At 40.3% G+C, this 22,059-nt stretch overlaps 1 protein-coding gene across 1 annotated transcript; it reads right to left on the bottom strand.

Moving 5' to 3' along the window:
* Nucleotides 1-201: 201 nt before the first annotated feature.
* Nucleotides 202-20,956, bottom strand: MRPS31 (mitochondrial ribosomal protein S31). Its single transcript, XM_042839142.1, has 8 exons — nucleotides 20,877-20,956; nucleotides 20,357-20,656; nucleotides 18,374-18,649; nucleotides 17,533-17,691; nucleotides 12,305-12,445; nucleotides 8,485-8,558; nucleotides 5,017-5,160; nucleotides 202-509 (listed from the first exon to the last, which is right to left on the bottom strand). Exons 1-8 carry the CDS (start codon nucleotides 20,954-20,956, stop codon nucleotides 298-300), a joined length of 1,386 nt encoding a protein of 461 aa, XP_042695076.1. The 3' UTR covers nucleotides 202-297.
* Between the last annotated feature and the right edge of the window lie 1,103 nt (nucleotides 20,957-22,059).

The following is a 22,059-nucleotide window of genomic DNA, read 5'->3' as shown; positions in this document are numbered from 1 at the left end:
AACCTGTCAAGATACACCAAACGTGAAGGCAGTAGGAACTGGAATCAGACTTAATATTTCCTATGGACAAAAGATTAAGTTTCAAGTTTAAAAGACAACGATTTTGATAAATTAAATCTTAAATGCACATTCTACAAAACCTAGACTTTTCAGTTCCTTCTTTTGTTGCTAAAAGAGATCTACACATACATGGACAACACACACAGAAGTACGGCCTTTATTATTAAAAATGCAACCTTCAGATCACATGACTACTGCACATTTTCTTCACTTCAAGGTTAAGCACTTTCCCAAGTCTCAAATCTCTTGAAGAAATTCCTTCTTTTCCTCAAAATAATTCCGAAACCACTCAATATGTTCAATCTTCTGCTTAACACTGAGGTATGGGTTTTTTGAAAGCCCACAGATGACCAGTTCCATGAAGTGGCGAATAGGTCCTTGCTTGGGAAAGTCTTTGAGGTGCTTCTCCAGAAAGATATGTTCATGAAATTCAGCATCATCATCCATCCCTACCGAAAGGGACACAAAAAGGCAGGTCATTATCATCACCTAACAGAGAATTCAACAAAATAAAAAAGGGTAAAGCTTGTAAACAGACCTTTAATCAGAAAAATTAATGGTTATTGCTAAAGAATTAAAAAGCCCATAAACAAACAACGAAGAAGTGGAAGAAACTGCAGAACTCTAAGATATTAATTTCTCCCTCCATACAGAAAAGTCAGCATATATCCTACTCATCTGCCATGTTACCTTCATTTTATGCCCTACAAGAACATCTGATAGTAAACCTGCTGAAGGCTCATGCCAAAAATCTCCTAAAAAAAAAAATGCTCAATACATGAAACCTTTATTGACCGTGTGCATTACATCTTAGATTCTCAACATTTTTAACACTTGAGGAAAACACTGACTGCCTAATTCTACAGAGGATTAAGGAACACAAGGTAGTCTTGAATGAAGCAAAATCTTGAAGTATCTAATACAGAATAGTTAAGAAATACTTGCATGTTCATTACAAGTCACAGTTTTAGCACCCCTCTGCTATCAAATGGGCATGGGAATTTGTTTTTCTAATGTTTTTCAAATCTGTGGATGTATTCTGATGTAAAAACGTTGTCTGTCACAACAGCTGCTACTTGTAAGTAGTGACCAATGCACAAGACTTTGCATTCAAAAGCATTCAGCTGCACAGGAAAATGGCATAAGGGATTGTTTAGATCTCTAACCAAATACAGCTCAGATCCTATAGTAGTTTTTGTCCTCCATCCCATGGATTTCATTTACAGTTGGTTCATATTTTAACACCACTGTACACAAGTTAGATTCAGAACATGAATTCCTATCTAAAGGAGAAGAAAAAAAAGCTGATTTGCAGTTCCTAAGTCTGAGATAAATTGTTTGCCAACATGAAATCTGCAATATTTAAAAACAAGCCATCTCAGTCCTAGTCTTCGTCCCATGTTACAGCTTCTTCAATTTCATACGCATAATACTGGGACAGTGAACACTCTCAGCCAGTATATCATATTTGTTGAGTTTGTATTCTTTCCTTCCAATGTTAGGTAATGCAAAGCCTGAAGGAGATGGGAGATGCATCTATTTTTCCCTACGCATTTTTCCAAGAAATGTGTGCAGGGTCTATCAGTGCCAGCTACTTATCTCCCTTGTCTCTGAAATAGAAAGCCTATTTTCTTCTTCCATAAGCTCTCCTTTTCTGTTAAGTTAAAAAAGGAAGAAAAAAAAAAAAAAGACCTCACTCACTCTAGAATGAGAATGCTTGAAAAACTACATCCACTTAGAGAAACACAAGGTTGGTATCTTACCATGCCATCTACACTGGCTTTCTCTCCACCATGAGCAAGTGGAATCTCATTGTACCTAGATGCTGACAGTTGACTTCAGAAGTTAACATCATTTCTAGATTTCATACTTCTGTTGGTCACAAAAATCCAAAAGAAATAAACCAATGAACCCACTACTGATAGAATCTGGATAGTGCTGCCAGTAAGTCTCATCTTTTTGATGCTCCTCTTTTGGTGATAAAGGAAGAGAGTATGTCTATTAATAATTTCTCCAATTTTCATTTCTATCCTAAAAGAAATTAAATCATTTTTAGCCTTATGCAAAAATTGAGGCCAGGAGGAACGATTAAGTCATCTGTTTTGATCTCCCATTTGTAAAAGACAGGATGAGTGGTTTCAGGATGAAGTGCTAAGTCGAAATATCTCAGTTAGATCACATATTTCAGTCCTCAAAAAAGTAAAGCATGCATCACAAGAAGAGACCAAAGCATCAGGGGCTGTGGCTTCTGGCAGAAACCATGCATGATTCCTCCTCTCCCAGCAAGTCACACCTTCTGCTGCAGAGAATGATCAAGCTTGTCCCTCACTCTCTCTCCAAATGTCATTAGAAACCTCTTCTGAAAGAACTGGCACAGCAGGAGCCTGAAGCAGAGGATTTTCTTTATCAACCTCAAAGCAAGGTCATCTACTCTCAATGTCTTATCTCCAATCTGCTGCGTACTACAAAAGCCTGGAAGAATTTCTCTAGCTAACACAATGACTCTTAAAGACGACCAGTCTACCCTTAAAGACAACATCTCATGTAGATGTCTATCCTTATAGTTTTGAAAGAGAGAATTTGAGCCCTTACAGTAGGTCCCTAAAAGAGATCAAAAATTAACAGAAGCCTTCCCTTCAAATGGCTGCATTAGATCTGTCAGCTCTCTTGGTAAACCTACCCAACACTAGGAACAGCACTACAACAGAACAACCAGAACAGGACTTTGTGTTCTTCTGCCTACAGAAGCCTTTGGAAGGAACTGGGACCTTAATTTGCTGAGTCTTCCACTAAGCCTATTGCTTATGCTGTAACAACCTCTGACATACTTGAAGCATTTGCTCCTCTGGATCGGAGTCATCAAGGTACAAACGCACAAAAATAATTTTAGGAAGTCAGATATGGACGTCTTCCTCAACTTTCTGCTATGGCAAATCATGGAGTAGAAGTAACACTACAAGAAGAAAAGACAAGCAGATGGAAGAGTGAGAATGATGTCACCTGAGCTATACTAATGGCTTGCTAATCTGGTAAAAATTAGAGGCAGAAGAGAAGGAAAAAAAAGGTTTTCTTTTTTGCCTAGCAGTGACTTCAGCTGCATTTGAGAAGGGAAAAAACATCAAGAACATGCATGCAAGAACCAACAACAGGAAAAGGGGGTAGACTGCTACCAGCACTGCAGCAAGCCATTAAGTCTGGCCACATCTTCAGATGTCCCCATTAGGGCCAGACAAGTTTAAAAGTCACGTCCCTGCCTTGATGCCTCAAAGCAAGCACAGTGCCTCAGTAAAGCACTCAAACAAGAACACTGAAGATGCTCTGAAGCCAAGAAAAACAGTGACAAACTGTCTTCTTTATTTTCCATATTTTATTTACAACTTTAAAGGCTTCCATAATGCTAAAAGTTGAGCACACATGCTTCCTCTGTAGAAAATTTAATTACATAGATGTTTGTAAAACCACGTGCTTGTGCATAAAAGATCTCTCATTTCTTGATACAAAACAAGGCGAGGAATGACTGTTGCCAAACAGCAGAATTAACAGTGGGAACAGGCATCTTTCTTTTGAAATTGGAGTATGCTGAAATAATTGGAGTGAGGTTCTGAAGTTTTTAACTGTACTTTGACACACCTGGTCTGATTAACAGCCTGTGATAGAACTGGCAGTTTGAGAGGGCTGAATTTCCCGACCTGATATTTTAACCTGAGAGCTGATAGATTTTGGAAAGCTCCACTGGAATTTTCCACACCACCAGTCATTGTAGACAAATCAATAAAGATTCTTGTTTAACTACATGTAAAGACTCTTTGTCCATCTGTCGTCGCATCCCAGACAGCACGGTTCCAGCCGCGCTGCCACAACAGAAAAACCATTGGCTGCCAAAGACACCTGGTCCACTAACAGCCCCAGACAGCAGGGTTCCAGCCACATTACAACAACAGAAAAACCACTGGCTGTGGTGTTGCTAAGTTTGCAAAAACATGAGTAGAGTACACTTGGATTTCTACCTGAACAGATAAATTCTAGGACCAGGGATTAAATTCTGTGAAGAAACTGTCAAAATAGGATGAGAATAAATATCAAGAAACAATGAACCAGATCATGCAATTTGCAATTCTGTAAAGGACAGCTTTTCAAAGACTCCCAGCTTCAGATACTAACCTGTTTTGCTTTCAGAATGATTTAAAAGTAATTCTGTTTGATGTCTTCAAATAAAAAAAATCCACATTCAAGCTCTCCCTGAAGTTATGAATCTCTATTCCTAAAGCGTATGCTTGCTTCCTGTATTTCCTCTTCCCTTAACATTCTCTCCCTGTTGGCCTACCTTCACACAGAGTTTTGTTGTTGTTTGCTGCTGTTGTTTTAATAAATGGAAATAGGAGCAAATAGAAGCACAAAGATGTCAAGATAGATGCCCAGAATGAGTGAATACTGTGACTGTTTGTGCTAGGAAACTGATAGAGCAAAGGAAGCAAGTGACTGTTCAACGCCCAGCCAGCGCAGACAGGGACTGGCAAATAGCTAGCAAGTGTGCCTATGAACCACACCAAAGAACAGTATAGGCATTATAAAACACTCAGCAGTTTCAAGAGTCTCCTTCTTCTGCTAGAAGCTTTACTTAAAAGACATTTCCTGGTAAAAGATATTATGTAATAAGACTCAAACAGCCTTACGGTGTCGAAAGCATCAGGACTGGGAGGCAGGGAGGGAGAGCATCCCTTTCTGGCAGAAGCCAACTGCCAGATCAGATCAGCCAAATCACTTGCAGGACTTCACCCAAAGAGAACCGGAATGAGTTCATCTGAAGAATCTCTCACTTGGTACAGTTGGAAAGTGACATTTGTTTGCTATCCTAATCCGAAACGCTATGTTTTAAAACAGTCCAAGTGCTACAGCACACCACAATTCTCAAAAATGATGAACACACATAAATAATCCAAGTTAAAATGCACGTACCTGCTTCATTGTCAATTGGAAACTCCCACAGTATTCCTTCTTTTGTCCACTGGATCATCTCTTCAAAACCATTCCGGGGAGGCTGCTCAGTTACTGCTGCAATCTCCTTCGCAAATTCCACATCCCAAATTGTTGGTGAAGATACTAAATAAGAAATAGATACTAAATAAGAATTTTTTTTTTTATATAAGATCTATCAGTATGGCAGATTTCTCCTTGGCTAAAACTATATACATACATATCCTTTAACACTGACCTTTACAGAGACTAGTACTTGAGTTGTGCAAGCTTTTCTATCTTAGATGCCATCATCATCTTTCTTCAGTGAGAATTCTCTGTTGAAGTGAAAATTCACTCTACGATCAAATATCCACTGAAAACAAATCTGAACTTTCAGAGGTCAGTTTATTTTTAAGTCTGTCACTCAGAGCATGATTTTTTCATAGTTTTTTTCCTCCCTTTTTGTCTTTCATAAATTGTACACATGACAAACTCTGAACTTGGCTGGTACACTATACTAAAGCAATTTAGGAGTTGCTAACTAAAGCAACTAAAGGAGTTGTCACGCACTTTACAACTGTACTCTCCTTCAAGGGGCAACTCTTATTTACAAACTATAGCAATCCCTCTCCTGATCCTCTTAAGAGACCTGATTTTTTGCCTCTTGGGCTTGAGAAATCCTGGTCCTCTGTTCTTCTCCCAAACTCCAGCAGTTCCTCTAGGGATGCATCTATCCTGATGTTTACAAATTTGAATTTATTTATGTTTTAAATCCAAGTGCACTCACACAGCAGGAGCTACTCTCAACGAGTTCCTGCCCCTCTACCCCAGGAGAATCAGTCATGAGCCCAGACTGAACCACATCACTGAAATGAAGGGAAAATGAAGGAAGCAAGCTGTTAACCTTCATGACCTGGTTCTTCCTCCTGCGGTTATCAATTCACCCTGAACTTCCTGGGACAGAAATTTTGGTGTGAATTCAAATGTTACACTTGACGTAGATCATGGTCAACCAGCTACTATATTACTACTCATAATTTTGAAACTAAGATACAATTTAATCTTTGGCTCAATGACTTACAATTCGAATTTAAAAGAGTCTCCCCCTCCTTTTTAGGAAATAAAAGTGCAAACAGCATTTTATTCTGTGATTTACATGCTGAAAAGTGTTTTTAATTTTGCATTAAATCAGAAGATACTTTTTCAAATTATGTAATTATATGTCTGCAAATTTTCCTGCTAAGAACTATATTCCCCAGCTGCCCACCTTGATTTGAGGGCTAGAGGTAGTAAGAAGCAGATAAAAGACAACATATAAAAATAGTGCTGTAAGTATTATCCACATCTTAAAGAATGCCTTCTAATTATGTGCTAACACATCTTCTAATAGAAGTCGTATTTTCAAGCTTACAATAGATTACATATTTTCACCTCTGTGCAACTGTAAATAATGCTGATATTCTATGCTCTGATTTTTTTTTCCCAATTTGCTTTAAAGTTGTTGGTTGTGTTTCAAAATAAATACTCAATACTTAACACAGAACTTGCTTCTCTGTCACCTATAAATAATAATTTAACTCATGATCTCCACCAGCATGAGCCAAGAAAGTGAAAATGCAAGCCAATGGAACAAGGTATCAAGTAGCACCTTGGTATTTCCTAAGGCTTAGACTTTTAATTTTTGATTTATGATCATTAAGCTTAGTCAGTAAACCATTTCACAAGCCTTCTCTCTTAGAAGATACTATAGATTTTCTCAAGGCAACCTGGAATCAAAGAAGAAAATACCATCTAAGCTGAAAGAACCTTATTTCTTTATATCTGATACAAATGTGGTAACGTCCACTTGCTGTCTTACACCACTTTTGGCAAAACTTATGCATCCTAATTTCATATTTGGTGTGACTATCATTTTTGCCACCACGTCTCTACTGTGCCATCCAAGAAATACGTAACTAAAAGCTGATTGTTTCACCTGAAGTAAGTGTTGCAACTCAAACAAAACTTGAACATCCTTTTGGTTAAGATAGCTTAACCAAACAAAAAAAACCCATCTTGCAGCATGCACTGTGGCTACACACAAAAAACTGATGGACTTTGAAGCCAATTGCCTTAAAAATAGCAAATTCAATTCTATTTTAAAAAGCACCTTTCATAATTCAACATAGCTTTCTGAATGCAGCTATCTCTATCTCTTGCTTGAGTACATGCAAAGAGCATTGCCTGACATTTGACTGGAGAAAATAAACTCACTATTTTATCCCTGGAGCTTCAAGTGTTTAAAAAAAAAAAAAAAAAAAAAAAAAAAAAAAGTAGAAAACTACTACTGGTCTTGAAACAAAAAGAAATCAGTACCATTTTCTAAGATGCCAGAGAGGAATCATCTTTCTTCTACGGATGCTACCTTCATGTACAGTTTTAAGTCATTACACTACAATAACCCACTTTTCCAAAGCAGCTCAGGAGAGCTTAGTGATATCAGTACACTAAGGATTAGTGCTAGGAATGGAGTTTCACTGTTCAGAAAGCAAAAGCAAGTGAGACCACTTTAAACGGCTTGCCCATATTCACACACCCTCAGTCTGCAGTAAAGCTAAGTCATAATTCAATACTAGTCTTCTTGTGTGAAATTCATCCTGTTTACATTGAAACTGAGGCTCTTCCTGCAGAACTGTGCCCTTCAGTGAATACAGAGGTGGATCATATCTGATCATATCCATTCCTCCACTTTTTGAGTTTAACTTGGTGTGTATTTTAAGTGTACACACATGAAGAATGAGCTACAGCAGGTAAAGCAAAGCATCTGTCAGGCACTACAGGATCTTTCAACACAAAGCAGCAGATGAAAGAAGCCCCCAGAGGAACAAAACATTCTATATAAACTATAAGACTATAGTTTGTTTCCACTGTGCTCTGGCCTAGCTATCTGTAGAGCAAACTTTGTGCTCTGAGATCACAGCTTTGAGTTTCTGTGTCATTAAATGAATACAAGACGTCTTTGAAATAAACAAATCCACCAGCAGAACCCACAAAACCATTCTCCAAAGTGGTTTAATACTGTCAAAAGGAGCCCAATCTAGTGACAAAAAGTCCATTTTAGCCATCAAATCATAGAACCACAGAATGGCTTGGGTTAGAAGGGACCCTGAGGATCATCACATTCCAACTCCCCTACCAAAGGCCACCAACCTCCAGATCTGGTACTGAACTCTGGAGGTCTGGTACTAAACCAGGCTGCCCAAGCTCAGTAACAGGCCATTCCAACTAGTACAGAAAATACTAACCCATGATACAGCGTGCTAAAAAGTAGAGTAATGTTAAAATTATTATTTTTCTTTTTACAGATCCAAAAGCAGGAAGTGAACAGGTCAGAGTCTCCTTCACAACACCGAATCCTTGATATTCTAAAAATTCACAACTTGGCTCCACTGGGTGCTTTTTTTTTTAAATCACTGGATTTCCACTAACCTGTTTTCAGCGCATTTTCCGTTTCTGCAGAAGCCTTGGTGAATATATTAAGCCTTTTTCCTGCTTTAAGACTTCTATAAACAAAAAAGAAAAGTGATATTTAGTATTTCACAACACTTCACAATATTGCCAGATTAAAAAAATGTAAAAGCACAAAATATTCTCATGAACTAACAGATCTCTGGAGAAAAAAAATGAGATAGTGACTCTCACAAAATCCTCAGGCTTTTAACAGAGTGTTTATGACTGAATTATTACTCTGTAACAGAGCTTCCCAAAACACTTTGGCGTAAAAGAATGAGCATAAATCAAATATTATATTTGCAATCATTTTTTACTGAAATATTTAGGAATTGAATGCAGTTCCACAGTATCAAACTACAGTACTCAGTAACTTCACAAAGTTGTAACTAAAAAGAGAATTTGGTGATTGTTTTTTTTTTAATGTAAATATTATTACACAATTTGGGAAGAGAAAAGGCAACAATTTAATCAAACAATTCCTGCTTTCTGACATAAATAGCCTTTTTGGAAGATCACACAGCCACCTCCTGTGCCATATGGCAAACATATAAAGCATATCTGTATGATATATTTTAAACAGCATCACCCTGGTGCTCTCCCTTCTGAGTATGAAAATATTTTATTCTATCTATTTTTAAACAGGCAAGAGCCTATGCTAGAAAGAAATATATAAATTCCAAGAGCTCAATGACTAATCCAAACAAATTTTCATATAAACAGAAACTAAGGAAAACCAATGCCTTTACTGGAGAGCACACTGGACCTTAGGACAAATGATTCTGTTAATCATGCAGTTGTCCTCGGTTTTGTAGGCTCCCACTGAAATCTAACAGTTGCCACATAACGTTAATACATATCCACAGCTGCCCTGGCAACATCTGCTTTTCTTGACCTTAGAATTTCACCTCTTTGGTTTTACTGCAGATTTCTAATGCCAACAACTACTTCTGCAAACCTGCTCTTGTCATATCACATTTTACTGATGTAACCACCCTGGATCCACTTCAGCACGGAGCAATCTAATTACAAAGCCTTAAAAGAATGTTGATTTAGGATTATATTTTCCTACCTGTGTGTTAACTCCCCAAAACATTGGCTGAAGATAGAAGAATGACTTGGAAGAACAAGATGACTAGTTCAAATTACTAGTTCAAATTACCACAAAGCAAATCAGCCATATCACTGACATCTCCTAACCCAGTAAGTCTATTCTTCCTAATCCATTCTTTGCATATTATCAAACAATAAGTACACCTGTTAGACATTCAGGGATGCAGAAGGAAACCTACGACTGAAACTGGAGACAGTTACAGATATGTTAAAAATTATTTCAAGGTATTGTTCCTCAAGTTTTAAAGCACGTAAAATTTCATCACACAAAGAAGGCGAGAAGGGCTTCTCACATACCCTGCCGAGAAGGACCTGGGGTTCCTGATGGATGAAAAAACAAACATGAGCCAGCAGTGAGCTCTTGCAGCTTGGAAAGCAAATGGTATCCTGGGCTCTATCAGAAGAGGGGTGGCCAGCAGGGACAGGGAGGTGATTGTCCCACTCTACTCTGCCCTCATGAGGTCCCATCTGGAATACTGTGTCCAGGTCTGGGCACCCAATACAAGAAAGACAGGGAGCTGTTGGAGAGGGTCCAGAGGAGGGCCCAAGATGATCAGAGGGTTGGAGCACCTCCCCTGCAAAGACAGGCTGAGGGAGCTGAGCTTTGTTCAGCCTGCAGAAGAGAAGGCTGCAGGGTGACCTCATTGCAGCCTGCCAGTACTTAAAAAGGATCCTACAAACAAGAGGGGAGTCAACTCTTTGAAAGGGTAGATAACAGCAGGACAAGGGGAAATGGTTTTAAGTTGAGGGAGGGAAGATTTAGGTTGGAGTCAGAGGGAAATTCTTTTTTACAGAGAGTAGTGAGATGCTGGAACAGGCTGCCCAGAGAGGTTGTGGATGCCCCGTCCCTGGAGGTGTTCAAGGCCAGATTGGATGAGGCCCTGGGCAGCCTGGAGGTTGGTGGCCCTGCATGTGGCACGGGGATTGGATGATCCTTGAGGTCCCTCCCAACCTGGGCTGTTCTGTGTGCTTCTGTGATACCATAAGTTTAGTAAACGTTCTTCAAATTTGCTTTACTTACTGTATATTAATAAATAAAAAAAACACACACCATGTGAGCACGTAATAGCTCAGGTTTTTGGTATATTCTTATAGCTCACATTATTTCCATTCTTAAACTTTGAAAAACTTCTAATCCAACACCTTAAGACAAGTATTCCATCCAATTACCTAAGAATCATAGCCTAATAACAAAATCACTATCATCTGACTACCAACTCATCCGATAATTACCCCCAGATTAAAGATATCTTTTAAGCTATTATTCAGCAAGTGATAACGAAGGCTGTTTCCTCACTCTGTAGGCTGACAGCTCGTAGCTGAATGAAAATTCCAAGAGAAAAACAGCAGAGCTGTGAAGGGCTTGGTCTAGAACCTCATTCCACTTCTCTTCAGCTCCCAACACAAGAACTCTTGCACTTTTACATGCTTTTTATCAAGAAAGGCAAACACTGCTTGCCGGTCTTAAAACAAGTCCCAAGAGATAATTCCCTAACCTTAATGGCTTGGCACCTCAAGAAAAAAGAAGTTACATAGGAACATTTCAACTAGCAGGCCAAGTTACTCTAATGACTGGCTATAGAACCTTCTCCGAGGTTTTTGCATTATCTACATGGCTCAGTGCTTACGTTCCACTTCGTTCCTTGTGGAAGTCAGAACTGTGTTTACAAAATACTCAAATAGATGTCTCAGCCAAAGAGGGCAGAACAATGTACACCTACTCAGCTACAACTCTATGCTCATGTTCTTAGTTCTCCACGTTTTTTCTCCAGCATTATCCACCTTTGCTCCCTTCCAATACCTGAAAGGTGCTTACAGAGAGAGCGGGGCTGGTCTGTTTTCAAGGAGAAATGGCCTCAAGTTGTGCCAGGGTAAGCTTAGGTTGGATATCAGGAAACACTTCTTCACAGAAATGGTTGTTAAGCACTGGCATAGGCTGCCCAGGGAAGTGGTTGAGTCACTGTCTCTGGATGTGTTTAAAAACCATTTGGATGTGGTGCTCAGGGACATGATTTAGCAGAGGGTTGTTAGAGTTAGAGTAGTATGGCCAGGTTGTGGTTGGACTCAATGATCTTTAAGGTCTTTCCCAACCTGAGTGATTCCATGATTCTATGATTCTAAACACAAATGAATTCCTCAACTTCCAGATCTCCAAGAAAGTGAGGTTAATTTGCAAGGCCATGACTAAAGAAGTTAATCTTACTAAAAACAGAACTGCCACAGAAAGAATATGCTGAAAAGAAATGCAATCATGAGTTACGATGGGAAAATAAAAAGAATGCAGGCACGGACTGAGAGATAGACTGGCCAGGTAAAAGAGCAGCAAGAGCTTACAGAGTAACCTGAAATCATCATGTAAATTGAGAAGTTCACTCTACAGACAATTACCATGTCATAGGCAATGAAGAAATTATCCACAGAATGACTTGCCAGTTGCAACATGGTAGTAAACACTGAAAACAAACAAAACAACAGCAACAAAAAAAACCCCACAGCTCTAAAAAAAAAATCTTTAAAACACAAACAGCTCATATCCAATCTGAACCTTCCTTCCTTGAGCTTAAAACCACTCCCCATTGTCCTATCATTGTCTACCTGAGTAAAAAGTTGATTCCCCTATGTTACCCATTAGTAATTTTTCACACGTTCCTCCTCTGAGAGATGGAAAGTAACACTACAAAAGTACCTTCCGGAGTCAAAGGAGAGAGATCTTCCAGGCTTGATTCTTTGACCATCTTCATCCATCTCCAAGGAGATGCGACTGGATATCCTCACACCCCTCTGAGCTGGGGATTGCCTCTTAACTGCCATTTCCGAAATAACATTGCTGAAATTAAAAATGTAAACATAAAAACCTCAACAAACTGACAGGGAAAAGAAGCTTATCACATTTATTAAGCAGAAAGTCTACTCTCCATTGGTTTAAAAGCCTCTGTAAGACAGAACTAATACATTCCTCACAAAATGCACCTATTTTTAAGTCATCCTAATATCGATATTACTTTTTAAACCATCTACATATAGAATGTAAGAACTGAAAGCGGTATTTTAGCCTACAATTAATACTTTCTTTGAAATTATCTCATTTCCAACTACAAGAAAACTACCATTTCATAATCTGCATATCTGTTTTCACAGAGTGTACTAGGTACATTTTGCTCAAGTACATGAGAACGTTCTCAAGATACAAGGAATCTGCTGAAGCAGGGAGGTAAAAAAAAAAACTGGAGAGGAATCAACTCTGCCCAGGGACAGAGCTGCGCTGTTACACACTGAAAGGAAGCTTGCTTTCACACATCAGCTGACATGGGTCAATCATGCCACCCTAATAAGTAGGTCACCTTTCCTGATCCACTGCAATCTGCTGCATTGCATAATCACATTACAGCACTTGCAAACCTCATCTTCCTTTGTAATCCTGCAGCCAAGATCATATACGAAGAACAAACACTCTTATCTTTGCCAGTGCAGTTTGTAGTTTATAGTGAACATAAAGGCTAAAACATGCAACATACCTGCCCCTGTCAAATAAGTCCCTTAACTGCTATGGCTGTTGGTTGGGAAAGACCAAGGAGATTATTCCTCACAGCTATTCCTTTCTCCCAACTGCTTCCAATAACGTGCAGACAGCCAAAATTGCAGTGCTCAAGTTTTAATACATAAAGCCTAAGTAAAAAAATACTGCCCATTCACTGCCCCTTGCTGGTTTTGTTACCTTAAAAGAGATTTTATTAACAAGAAATACTTCTTGGAAATCATAAAATCTAACTGCCACAGCAATGCAGTGGGATTTTATCTTCAGTCTTAGGTGCGGTTTTAAATATTAGACCAAGAGTAGCATAGCTCTTCAAGTACCTACTCTAAGGCATCAGGCAAAAAAGGGTTGAAATCTTCTTTTTCTTTAAGGTTAAAGTGAACTATCTCAGGTTACCTGTGTATCTCACACTACAAATTGTTCTATGAAATGCCTAGAGGTATCAGTGGGCTAGAGACCCAACACACTTCTGAGGGTCAAGCAAATATAGTTCCCAAGGTCACACACGGCTGAGGCCAACTGCTCAGTTTGGCTGTGGCATTCCCCATGCTACAGGGGGAGATGAGGCATCCTCCAAGAAGCTCTCCTTGTGACAGAGGTTGATTTAGTGGCATTTTTGCACAGCGGCTCATACTTCCTTCTGCACAGACTATGCCACCAAACTATTTAGCACATGCAGTCAACGATCTCATGTTTCTGATCAGAAAGTCCTAATGTCACCCTTTTGCTGGTACATGAACATTACTGGCTGCAGTGCTCATCACTCCATAACTAATGATGCCCCTTTATTCCCTAAAAATAAATCTACAAAGATGTTTTTAATCACTGCCTATAATGAAAAACATCAGATAACAAATTCATACTCCAACCCGAGTATGTACAGTGGTTAGATATTACATGATAAAACCTCACATCCCAGCATGAGGTTAAGAATCTAAATTCCCAGTTACCTCTGCCTTCCAGAGATGAGAAGAAATTGAGCTTTTATAATCAACACAGATTCTCCATCTTTCCTGACTACCATTAATTATAACACCAAAAACAAAGACTCAGGAAGCTTAACATCTGTTTTAGCCTTAAGTTCCAATTACTTATTTTCTTTAACCAGAACAGGAGCTGAAATTTCAACTTGTATTGCCACTGGTTTTATTTTGGTACAGTGCTGTTGTAATTTCCATTGAGTGAAACTTCATTCCGCACTAAGAAAAATAAATTCCTGTATCATTAATATTTTCCCCTTCTTGTGAACACGCTGTCCTCACACGTTTACACAACAAGACAACGAGACAGCTGTGTAACACTGACCTCTAGAGGTTAGGACACACACAAACCAAAAGATCCAGAAAATACACATCTCATACCCTCAAAAATCTCAATAGTCTCCCAGTTTTTCCACAACTGGGCATTATGTGGTTCCTTCCAGTACCTAAACATCCTACAAACAGGAGGGGAGTCAACTCTTAACAAAGGTAGATAACAACAGGACGAGGGGGAATGGTTTTAAGTTGAGGGAGGGAAGATTTAGGTTGAATGCCAGGGGGAAGTTTTTTTATACAGAGAGTGGTGAGGTGCTGGCACAGGCTGCCCAGAGAGGTTGTGGATGCCCCGTCCCCGGAGGTGTTCGAGGCCAGGTTGGATGGGGCCCTGGGCAGCCTGGTCTAGTAATAAATGGGGAGGTTGGTGGCCCTGCCTGGGGCAGGAGGGCTGGAAATTGATGATCCTTGAGGTCCCTTCCAACCCAAGCTATTCAATGGCTCTATGACATCACTTGTGAAGGTATCTCATCTTAAAAATTGTTTTAAATAAAAGAGGAATTTTTTAATTATTATTATTTTTTAATTTGTCAGTATGCTGAATGCGAAACCTTATACTTTAAAAAAAAGTTCAATGGCCCACATTTTCCTTTGATTCAGACATGATTATTTGATATTGATTTTTATTTGGGAAAAACAAAGAAACACTTTCTGATACACTAAAAGGACTCCAGTGTTGTATGTGGATTGAGACACTTTTGCGGAATGAACTCCTGCCCAAGAGGCATGAATGAAATCAACTGGACCTTTCAAATCAATGTTTTTAAAACTGACCAGATAGCTAAAAGTAACAAATGAGTCTCAGATTCTAACCACAATAGGTTAGAATCAGTCATGATAATCAGCAAGTTACTGATCTTTCTACACAACTCATCTACTGCTGGTTTCAGACTGTTACCTAACTATAAACAGAACCTTTTGTGTTTCCATGTGGAAAAAAAGTAATTCACCAAGCTGCCATCATGAGTAGAAGAAACTGCCAACCCAAAGCATAGGAAGGTCATGATGAGCTTGCTAACCAACTAAAAACGCTCTATCCACATTTTTCTAACCATAACAATTTATCCACAGGCACACTGAAGGGTAAATGTACAATCACATCTTAACGTATCCATCAACTACACAGAACAATGCAGGAACTTTGGCTGTTAAAAGCTCGTAGAATTTGAACTCTCTTTCAGCAGAAGAAAAAAAAAGAAAAGCCTCTCTGCTTAGACTACAGCTTCCTTAGACACCTTCTTTTTTCCACAGCAGTCACAGCTGGTATGCGCTTCAGGACAAGCATAGCGACTGGTGAGGACAGAGAGCCATTGTTGCCAGTAGGCAAAACAACCAAATTTAGAGTGCATGCCTCAATAAATAGGCACAGGTGCACCTGAGGTTAACCACTGCATTTATTAGCTTGGTCCGTAATAGCACGACCCTCCAACATCTTATCAGGAATTAATATTCTAATTACATTTAAATTTTATCAGAAATTAATATTCTAATTACATTTAAACTCGTAAACTCACAGCCTAAGCCACTATTAATACATTTCTCTATCCTGCTTGTCTAAAATCCTTTGCAATAGAAATGGAATGACCCCACTGGTTATTATCAGTTTAACAAATACATTCTTTACACAAAACATTCCTCATTTCTTCTTCATAATTAGGAAATGTCTCAGCTTTTTGTAACACTGCCCAGAAAACAAGCCAAAAAAAGAGCAGAAACACACTGATTTTACTTAAAACACTCAGATTTCTGATCTCATTTTGGCTCCAAAAGCCCATGGAGATAACTTCTATTAAATTCTCAAGATTGCTTTCACTCAGCCTCAGGAGAGGTCATGAAAACATCATACACACAACTTTTGGAGGTGCTTGTATACATTACCCAAAACCAATACGTCCACCTATACAACATGGACTTCAAACACTTGAAGAGAATTCCATTCTGCTCTCCACAACTAGCAATCTAGGTAGAAAATCCTGAATTCAGGCTGAAAGGAAATCTTGCCAAGTTTCTGCCCTTTCCTTCCGTAACCTCCAGAGTACACATTTTGTTTATCAAAGTTGTTCACTGAGCACTGTGCTTTCCAAATACACAACCTATTTGCAAACAGTTGTCGCATTCTCCCCTAGTTCTCCCTCACTAAAAAGGCAGCCATCTGTGGCAAACAGTGTTAGTTTCTTGGGTGCTGTTTGCAGTCCAGTGAGAAACACATGAAGTACAAACAAATCTTTTACAGATCCCTATAGCAACCTACAAATAATAGTACAAGGGCCAAACTTGAATCCTGGTTTGGGATAAATTCATTTCCCCAGAATAAATTCAAACTAAGACGATCAGCTCGTATCCCACCCTGCAAAAAGCCATAAAGATTTCATATTCCTCTTTTGCTGAAGATCCAGTTTTCTGTTTAGTTCAACATTTCACCCGGATTTAATGCCTCATTTTCTGAGCAGTTGTATGAATACAAGCCAAACAGATAAAAAAAAGACAACAGAAAGCCTATTTAGCTGTCATCCCAAAGAAGTGTAATACACACACAACCATTCAAGTTTCCAAACAAATGTTTCTCATCTGTTTGAAAGCCACACTGGAAACGGACCAGAGCCAAGTGATGAGTTTCTTGGGTTGACTGGAAAGTTTGGAAAGGAAGGGTGGGGCTATAAATAGAGCTGCACTAGTACAGTCCAGTTCTTCAAACCTGTCATGAAAACTCACTGGTCCAGACAGAATGTCTGAAACGTCCACAAGTCCCTCCATTGTGTGAAAATTTCAGAAGCTGAAAAAAAAAAAAAACCCCACTGGCTTTGCTAACCTATCCAAGAAAATAATGATCCTGGGCAGGAAAACAATTCCGTTTCTGCAAAAACATTTTAGAATGAGGATGCCAAAATTTAAGAGGTTTGGTATAACCAGACCAATGATATCTCCATTACTCATTAATTCCATGGATAATAGGTCCAAATTTATCTCCTAGGGCCATCTCTCCAAAAGAGAATCTAGTAACCTTCACGATGACACTGCAAAATTAGAATTTCAAGTATTATTGAAAATAACATTCAGTATACGGACCGTATGTTGATAGTTCCTCCCCTTCTCTGTTTATCTGTGGTCTCTTCGTGTCTTCTAAGTTGTGCAAGTAATTCTGATTCTGCCTGTTCCTTGCTGCGTGGGAAAGAAGATGCAACGGCAGATGCAGCCTGCACCAGTTCTGGATTTAAAGGTTTGCTTCTGTAAGAGATACAACAAATAGGGAAATATACATTAAAAAAAAAAAAAAAAAAAAAAAGCCATAATATATTAAAACTGTCATTTCTGTATTGTCATTTTATATCTTCCCATCTCAGCGATCACAGCTGCAAATAATCCCAAAGGGGCCGTAGGTAAACAGAGGAAAGGAAGGTCTGATTTGTCTTACATTTCATTAATCTACTGCCAAATGAGACTGACAGGCTGCTCTTCTCAGCCTGGGGAAAACGGCAGCTATGCCAACTGTCAGAAGTGAAACGCTGATGACCACAAGCAGCACTGACCTGCAGTGGGGGGGTTATTGTGGAGGGGTTCCATGCACAAAATCATGATGCTCTCCTTATTTCGTTCTTCCTTTTTCCTCATCACATTTTATCTAAACAATATTTCCTTCCTCCCATTAAAGAAACTTTCCACAGACAAATTCTAGTGCTTTCAAGAGCCTCAGCACAGAAGAAGGCAGGATACTGTAAGAAGCACACATCTTTTGTCCAGATTCTCTCATGTGATTTACTGAAACCCACATTTGTATACCACATTCTCTTACAAGATTCTTTTCCATATTTGGTAACAGCATTTGACACTTTATTTTGTCCTAGAAAATGATCTTTAAAAAAATGGTGGGGGAAAAAAAACTGTTCAAAGTGCACACGTTATACTTTACCGCTGAACGTCTTCTGCAGTATTGTGAAATGTGCCACTTTCACTGTCCAGGCCTTCCTGCTTGTTAGTGGCTTGCTTTATGATCTCCTGTTCTTTTAATTCTTGAAATTTCCTCTTGGTGGTCACTTCTACTTTCATATCACCAATAATTTTTAGCAATTTTTGCTTTGGTGTTTCTGCTGCACCCTCCTTTGATGCCGCTTTGATGGTGGTGTCCGTGGAAGCAGTAGATTCATCTTTTGTAGCAGAGAGCACACTACTAGTGCTGAAGAGTCTGCTAAATAACACAGAAAATTGAGGGAAAAAAAAAATAGAAGTTATTAATACACTCCAAGGCTGAAAAAACAAAACAAAACCATTACTTACCACTGTCTAGGCTTAATCGTGTGCAAACAAATCGTGTCTATGTTAAGTACATATGAAACATATTTTTTTGTTCTTTGAGAAAGACCAAGGCACTATTTTCAGCTCTTAGCAATTTATAGTTCCTTCAGCACAAAAAGCATGTAAATGATTTTATTCCCTTCACAAGTAAACTGTGCTTAACCTCTGAACAAAGTGTTGAGTATCTCTACATTAGGCTGCAGACAGAGTTTGTGGTTTCTACCTTCTACTACTGGTGTTGGCTTTATTCAGTGCTACAGATTGTGACCTTATAAACATGAATTTGAATGAATTACTTGCAGTTTTGTAGGCCTAAATTAAAATAATAATAAAATCACAGGCATGTTTAAAAAAAGCCAGAACAAAACAAAATTTTTTAAAAAAGCATGCCAATTACAAAAAGCAACTCATACCTAATACCTGAATTTATTACTACTAAAGTTTTTATTTATTTCTGAATTTATTACTCCTAACTCCCACCCCTCAGAAAAAGAGACTTGACAACATCAGTCTGTATATACACTGTATTTTCACTTTGTTTTGCGTCTGCAGGACTGCTAAGGTTCACGTTAAACCTAGGATCTGCAACACAACAGCCAAGCATTTATGCAGCTGTATTAGGAAATGCGTCACAGAATCATTTGAGTTGGAAATGACCTTTAAAGGCCACCTGGTCCAACTGCCCTGCAATGAACAGGAACACCTACAGCTCCATCAGGTCCTTAGAGCCCCATCCAGCCTGACCTTGGATGCCTCCAGGGATGGTGCATCCACCACCTTTCTGGGCAACCTGTGCCACTGCCTCACCACCCTTATTGTAAAAAACCTCTTCCTTCCATCTGATCTAAATCTCCCCTCTTTTAGTTTGAAACCATTCCCCCTTATCCTGTCACAGCAAGCCCTGCTAAAGAGTCTGCCTCCTTCCTTTTTACAGCCCCCTTTAGTTACTGAAAGGCTGCTCTCAGGTCACCTCGCAGCCTTCTCTTCTCCATGCTGAACAGCCCCAGCTCTCTCAGCCTGTCCTGGTAGGAGAGGTGTTTCATCCCTGGGATCATTTTTGTGGCCCTCCCCTGGGACACACTCCAACAGGTCCACGTCTCTCCTGTACCGAGGTCTCCATTCCATCATTACTTCAGTCACTCTGCACTTAGTAAATTACCCACAACAAAGGATTAACGTTAAACCTTAAACGCTGATAGGAACAGGAAGATTCTCACAAAGCTTCAGAGCCGCATTACAGGACAACAGGCGCCCTGCTGTTTTACACGGGGCTGCTCCTACAGATCTTTCTCCAAACGTGTTTTCCATTAACCCAGGCTGCATGCTCTTCACAACTATTTATCCATTCGGAGATCTCTGCCTACAGCACTGGAACAAGCTCAGGCACCAAGACTGCGAAGCCCTCAATACACGGAGCCAGCGGCACCCCGCTTCTCTCCGTCCCTCCCGCCCGCCCGAGCGCCGCGGGTAGCAGCCCGTAACCGGGCACAGGCCCATGGCCGCAAGCCGACTGCCTTCACCGCAAGGCCCAGCTCATGGCAGCAGCACGGGCAGGCCGCCTGCCCGCGATAACGCTGAGGCGACTCCCACTCCCCGGTACCTGTGAGGCCGCCCGCAGCGCCGCGCTGCCCCGGCGAGGAGGAGGAGGCGGCCGGAGCCGCGGAAGCGACCCCACATGCCGCCCTCGGCGCGGCGCTCGCAGCCGCGACGTCCGTTCAGCGCCGCCGGCCGGGAACGGGGGCTGCGCCGAGCGTTCCGCGCCACGGCGTTCCGCCCGGCCCCGCTGCCGTGCATGGGCGGGGTGACGTCGGGGTTGTGGTCTTGGGGCCCCAGCAGAGCTTCGAACGGTGTAAACCTCCACGTTACGTAGTTTTTCCCGTAGGGTTGGACTCCTGGTGGGCTACGGGCACATAAAGCTTAGGATTTACCTCGGGATGAGCCCGCCCTTCCTTGCAGCACCTACCTCTAATTGGGTTTCGTGGAGAAAAAGTGGCTCCTTTATGTCAAGTTTGTGTCTCTGTCAGATAGCTCGCATTACTTCCACCCCTGGGCAGTCATTAAGTTGGCTCTGGATCCACCAACCGTGCCACAACAGAAGAGTGGCCACCAGTGCTGCTTACCTGACTGTTAAGTACGTATTTCTTGATTGTTTTGCCAGCAGCTGATTTAAATTCCAAAAAGCAGGTTGTGGCTGCACCATCTCTGGAGGTGCTCGAGGCCAGCTCGGATGGGGCCCTGGGCAGCCTGAGCTGCTGGGTGGCACTGCTCATGTCAGCGGGTTGGAACTCAATGATTTTAAGGTCCCTTCCAACCTAAGCCATTCTATGGTTCTTTAATAACGGCTTTGGGGTGCCCAGCTCAGGGATGGACACATGCAGTAGATCTGACTTGAGGCCTTCTGCTGTTGCTGAGAAAAGATCCAGCTCTGAGCACAAATGCTAACAAGAATCCTGATCTGACTGAAAAGGATCAGAGGAGCTTCAGAGGTACCAGAAACTAAAAGAAAATATTGGGTCTGGCCTACATCTCAAAGAAACCAAACTGAAAACAAAAACCCAATGAACTGGGAGCTGCTGTTGTTGGCCAGTTTCCTCAAACTGTCTGACTGTTGGCAGTTCTCACTTGTACGTATGCTTTTTGTCCTCTTAAGTGTTGCTGTGTTTGTTGTTTTTTTTCCCTATTGTATGGAATAGCAAATTCCAGGTGACTTTTTCACCTTGGCATACAGAAGCCCTGTATTTCCACTACACCTCTCTTAACTGATTTACTGTGGCTTGATGGTATCTTTCTTGCTGCATGTTTTAGGCAAGAACCATTCCATGTGCAAGTTGTCTGGGGAAAAAAAATTGTCTAAAACTCTTTCCTTTCTTCCTTCAAAATTTAGAGATGTAGAAGAGAAGCAGAATAACTGGAAAACTGTGGATGGCTACTAAAGGCAGGTGATGAGTACTAGTAGAGGCATGAGAAACGTTATGCTTTTTATGGTTAATATCAATATTAAGCAAACTAAGAAACCTGATTTATTGTGTGGTCAATGTATAGAAAATAAAATATGGAAAGACAGTTCTCTCACTGAAGATAAATGTTCCTCTGAAGACCTACTTGCACATTATTATTGGAACAGGCTGCCCAGGGAGGTGGTGGAGTCACCATCTCTGGAGGTGTTCAAGAAATGTGTAGATGTGGTATTGAGAGGCAGGATTTAGTGGGCATGGTGGGATGGTGGACTAGATGATCTTCCAGGCTTAATGAGTCCATGATTCTATGATCCTATGATTGGAATCAGCAGTAATTTCACCCTAA

Source organism: Centrocercus urophasianus, unplaced genomic scaffold (assembly GCF_019232065.1).
Source record: "Centrocercus urophasianus isolate 14NV4802_14NV808 unplaced genomic scaffold, USGS_Curo_1.0 seq_9, whole genome shotgun sequence".
In the NCBI taxonomy this organism is placed as follows: domain Eukaryota; kingdom Metazoa; phylum Chordata; class Aves; order Galliformes; family Phasianidae; genus Centrocercus; species Centrocercus urophasianus.
The sequence above is the reverse complement of the archived record's forward strand: the minus strand, read 5'-3'. Positions and strand labels throughout refer to the sequence as shown.